At 48.5% G+C, this 5,630-nt stretch overlaps 1 protein-coding gene across 4 annotated transcripts in view; it reads left to right on the top strand.

Annotated features, from left to right (window-relative positions):
• Positions 1-441: 441 nt before the first annotated feature.
• The window catches only part of LOC106809755 (monocarboxylate transporter 12-B-like), a 7,915-nt gene continuing 2,726 nt past the window's right edge, over positions 442-5,630 (top strand). The window contains exons 1-4 of one of the 4 annotated variants that reach the window (XM_014812953.1): positions 442-960; positions 1,727-2,191; positions 2,730-2,873; positions 3,827-4,768. In XM_014812953.1, the coding sequence (XP_014668439.1) occupies positions 1,996-2,191; positions 2,730-2,873; positions 3,827-4,768 (1,282 nt within the window). In that variant the 5' untranslated portion in view covers positions 442-960; positions 1,727-1,995. The other 3 variants (XM_014812954.1, XM_014812955.1, XM_014812956.1) reach the window with 3 other exon arrangements.

Raw genomic sequence — 5,630 nt, forward strand, 5'->3', positions numbered from 1 at the left:
TTAGCTATTCAGTGCATTTTTATCTCACAAGTTTGCTTCTTAAACGATTTTACTGATAGGGATTTCCTTGTCATTATTCGCTTGAGTGACGCACCCGTCTTTTACGGAATTTAGTCATACAGTCCACAACTCTAGTGTGCGTCGGCTGATGGGCGGCTTGTTTGCGCTCGCGCGCGCGTGTACATGCTTGTGCGTGCACGCACGCGCGCGCGCGTGTGTGTGTGTGTACGCGTGCCCCTGCCACTTTGAGTATGTAGACTATCAGGTATGGAATGGCTTGTTGACGAGGTTAATACCGACACCACTGCGTCCAAGGGTTAACCTACACATACGTCTCGAGCATGCTCATATTGGTTTGTGGAGCTGTGTCGATTTATTATAATCTGAGCGTCGCACAATAACAGCTGCGATCTTTCTTCCAAACTGGTTTAGAGCCGTGAACTTGCTACTAACAGGGTCAACAACATTGCGAGTGTAGTTCTCAATTCACCATGCAGAGTCGGCTGGCAGAGGTATACCAAACCGCATTTGAGTAAGACACCCTCTGCGCCTGTGTGCGTGTGTGAGAGCCACTGCTATGCCAGCGAACCGTGCTTAATTTATAGTTTGTCAGCAGAATTTCTGTGTTGGTTGTATACTGTAGTTCGCGCAGGAGCGCGGGCACTGGAGCCGGAATGTGAGTCTAACGTAGGAGAAGAAGGAAATCCGGGTTGTATCTGAGTCTAATGCTAACGGTCGAATGCTAACGGTCGAATGCTCGTCGCAGCAAGTTACTTAGTTATGTGCTCGACATAGGTGAACGTTCACTGTGCGGTTTGTTGGCCAATCTGACGCAATATACACCCGAAATGTATCCGGGTGGCTGGCTACCGTGTAGCCACGCGCTATGCGGTCTATAATGCGTGGAAATTCGAGCATCTTTTTTTCGCTGCGGCATACCGGATACAGCGCCCGGATGAGGTAATTTCCTACTCTGCGCGCGGTTGACGTGTGAAGGAAACTTCCTGCATGTCATACTCTCACGTGTGTTTGTGTCTGTGCGTTTCTTGCGTGCGTCCGTGCGTGCGCGCGCGAGGTATGTCTGTGCGAATACGTGTCTGCGAATGACAAATCGTTCTCGTTACCCACGCACGTAGCGAACTAACACACCTGAATGACATGTAGATGCATTGCATGTTCAGTGTAGCGGATGCGATGGTAACGGTAGGAGCTATATAGTGCTATAGTAGGTACAGCTCGCCATACACTATAAACAACAGGTGCGATCTATTTGCTTACAACTAGCTGTACAGAGTATACATATATATATACGTATATCGTATCGTATATATATATGTATACTCTGTACAGCTAGTTGTCTATGTAGTTTTGCGTACTCTGGTGCGCGCGGTAGGCGAAATATTTTTGCCTAGTTAGAATATGCGAGATCTCGACTTTCCTTTACAAAAGCAAATAGATCGCACCTGTTGTTTATAGTGTATGGCGAGCTGTACCTACTATAGCCCATATATATATATATATCCCATTATGTACTCTTGATATATATATATCGGTTATAAATTAATCCCGCTCTTACGGTGCACGGATCAGTTACACCCATATCGCGTTCTATGAGAATCGCCACCGCGATCGAAAACAACGTCGGAATACGGAGTTTCGGTACGGGGGTTTTTCCCCATCAAATGAATCACTCGCCGTCACGGGATTTTCTTCAATTTATTTTCAGACAATGAAGGTTATGCGTCAGTGTCAACACGTGGCCGTAGACGCTACACACACCACGAGGGCGCAGCATACAAGCCGGCGTTGCATCGCAGATCAAAAACAGATTTCGTCTGCGTATGACTGACTATACTATCGAACGACCACATGTTGCTTGTTGCGCGCGTTGCAAGTCGTGGACCATCCTCCAGCCTCCCTCTCATGGGATACGTTTCTGCATCTCGCATATCGGTGGCAACTGCGCCAATCAACGGACCAACTAAATAATTTACGATGGATGACTTCGAAGCGCCCGACGGAGGATGGGGCTGGGTCGTTATTGTTGCTTCGGCCTGTGTGCAAGGACTCATCATCGGACAGATAAAGTCGTTCGGTCTGATTCTTATAGAAATCGAGGACAAACTCAACACGAGTTATGCCGTCGCTCAGCTGGTGTTGGGTCTAGCGTGCACCCTAGCCTTCGGTTTAGGTGAGTGTACAAGTAAACGCACGCACTCGCTCACTCACTCACTCACTCGCTCACGCACGCACGCACGCACGCACCCACGCACGCACGCACGCACGCAAGCACTCACTCACTCACGCGCTCACTCACTCACTCACCCACTCACCCACTCACGCACGCACGCACGCACGCACGAACATCACAGTGTAATATTGCCGACAGCCGGTTACCATGTGACATAACAGGCATGGATCTGTTCATCCTTTTCTTGCACAAAAATCCCACGATGCACTGCGCTTTTCGATATAAGAAATTTATCTTACACACATTCATGTTCAAAACAACACATTTTGATATATATATATATATATATATATATATATATATATATATATATATATATATAATATATATAATAAATTCAAATAATAGGTAAAAGGTGTTTAAGTCTAACTATAAAGATGTTACTTCTATATATATATTGTTTCTATATATATATATATTTATATATTTATTTATTTATTTTATATTTATTTATTTATTTATACATGTTGATTTTCAGGCCCCGTCGCAGCAGTCGGCTGCAATGTGTTTGGCTTCAGGAAGCTAGCGATAACGGGCGGCTTGCTAGCCGGTGCTGGACTCGCTCTCAGCTATTTCGCCGTGCACGTCGGCGTGCTCTTCGTAACGTTCGGCGTGCTGTTCGGTAATTGTTTAATTACTCAATTTAATTATTGAATTTCACGTGTTTTATTTGAGTTTTTGTTTGATTTCGTGCGTTTGTATGTTACATATATCGCTGCGTGTATAAAAGTAGGTAATGTGCTAGCGTGTATAGTCGCACGAAAATACGTGTTATATATATATATATATATCAGAATCTATATATATCAGAAGTAGAAATTCCCCTATTATCTACTTCTGATATATAATTATATCGCTTCTCCCTGAGAGCATCGGCGCGCAGCCCATAACACGCCTCACAAATTCCTGCGATATAATTATTATGTTCTGCGATCGAGTGATCGAGTATGCGGGGCCTCCCTGGCATTCAAATGAGCTGCACACTCTCCTGCACTCGCCCCACCCCTCTAGATACAATAATGTAACCCAACAAGAGTAGGGAACCCTACTCTTGCTCCTAGATACAATAATGTCACCCAACAAGAGTAGGGAACCCTACTCTTGCTCCTAGATACAATAATGTAACCCAACAAAAGTAGGGAACCCTACTCTTGCTCCTAGATACAATAATGTAACCCAACAAAAGTAGGGAACCCTACTCTTGCTCCTAGATACAATGAGGTAACCTAACAAGAGTAGGGAACCCAACTCTTGCTCCTAGATACAATAATGTCAACAAGAGTATAGGGTTACATTACTTGTACTAATCTTGATGGGATACATTATTGTATCCATCGCTTCCCCAGATACAATAATGTAACCCAACAAGAGTAGAGTAACATTACGTGTACCATACTCATGTTGAGTTACATTATTGTATCTATCGCTCCCTTGGACACAATAATGTAAGGGAACCCTCCTCTTGCTGGGTTACATTATTGTATCTATCGCTTCCCTAACGCCCGGTTTTCTACGCTTCTTCGCACGCTCTCTCTCTCTTTCTAACACCCTGATTTGCTATCACGCTATCTACAGGCGTCGGCGCAGCGTTCTCCATGGTTCCCGGATCGAGTATCGTGAGTCAGTATTTCAAGAAGAAGCTGACGCTAGCCTACGCGCTCGTGTCGCTGGGCAGCGGGGTGTCCAGCTCCGTCATGCCGCCGCTAACTCTGAGCATGATCAGCGAGTACGGCTACCGTGGAACACTTCTCATCTACGGCGCCATCACGTTGAATATCTGCGTGTGCGGCTGGGCGTTCAAATCCGTACGTCCGCCGAAGAAATCCGACGATGCGTCCGACGACGATTCGGACTCGGAGACGTTCCCGCGTGATCGCTACGAGCTGTTCGCCGCCATGTTTGATACGCCCGACAACATTCTGATCAAGTCTCGGAAGCTGAGCACGGTGAGTATCGAATCGATCACGGGCCGCCGGCTGGTGCGACAGAAGTCGAAGTTCCACACGAGTCTGCTGAGGGATCCTCGCTTCATTCTCTACTTGCTCGTCGTCATGCTATTTCGGCTTAACTACGCGACCATCTTCAACCTGCTACCGCTGCGGCTCGACGAACTCGTGCAGGTGGGCGAGTTTGTCCCCCCGCCGCGTCTCCAGCTGCACGTTAACGGCGCCGTGCTCCTTTCGGTGCTTAGCATCACCGAGGTCGTTTTCCGTCTGCTGTGGGGACTTTTCTGGACGTACGGACGCCTGCGACACCCGCGCGCGCGACAGTTCGGCTTCGCTCTTCTCGTCGGCTGCGGCGGTGTCTTGACTCTACTGCTCGCCACCTTGCGGCTGTTCCACGAAGCTGCGTACTTGGTGGCGTGGGCGGCCATCATGGGGGTGCTGCTGAGTGGATGCATGCCCCTGCTCTATACGATCGCTAGCGATATTGCTGGAGTTAAGAAGCTAGCTACAGCGATGGGCATGATCTACTTGGGGCTCTCCCTCGTGTTCGCCGTGGGAGGATTCCTGACAGGTAACGATGACGTTTTATTTCCTTCCGGAGATGATGATTTCTTTGTTTATCGGTTGCATTTGCTGCCTATAGGGATTTGAAGGTTTAGGTGTAGTTTTAGGAACTACGTAACAGCCATACACACGCGCGCGCGCACTCACTCTCTTCAGCAAGCACACGAGCACACGCACACCCACCCGCACACCACGTACACGCGCACGCGCACACGCACACACACACACACACACACACACACACACACACACACACACACACGCACACACACACACACACAACACACACACACACACACACACACACACACACACACACACACACACAGACCGCCAACGACACAGCATCGACACACCACACAACACACGAAACACACGGCAACACACCCAACACAAACCCACAACACACACACACACAACACAGACACACACAACACACACACAGCACAGAACCGACGATCCACACGACGCACACACACACACACACCACACACACACACCAGGGCCACACGCACACACACACGCACAACACCCACACACCACACACCACACAAGCCCATACACAGCCCTAGCGTCACCTGCCACAGGGTGCCACACCAACACACACACACACAGCACACACACACAGCCCGCCCTGTGCACACCACACGCAACACACACACAACACACACACACACACACACACACAAGGCCCAAACACATACACGACACACAACCCAACACACACACACACACACCACACACACACACCACGACACACACAACTGCCACGCACACACACACACACACACACCACACACAGTCACACACACACTCGGCGTGCACACGCTCGCTCGTACATGAAGTAAGGCTCTGTCACGACACGGATC

Source organism: Priapulus caudatus, unplaced genomic scaffold (assembly GCF_000485595.1).
Source record: "Priapulus caudatus unplaced genomic scaffold, Priapulus_caudatus-5.0.1 Scaffold381, whole genome shotgun sequence".
Taxonomy (NCBI): domain Eukaryota; kingdom Metazoa; phylum Priapulida; class Priapulimorpha; order Priapulimorphida; family Priapulidae; genus Priapulus; species Priapulus caudatus.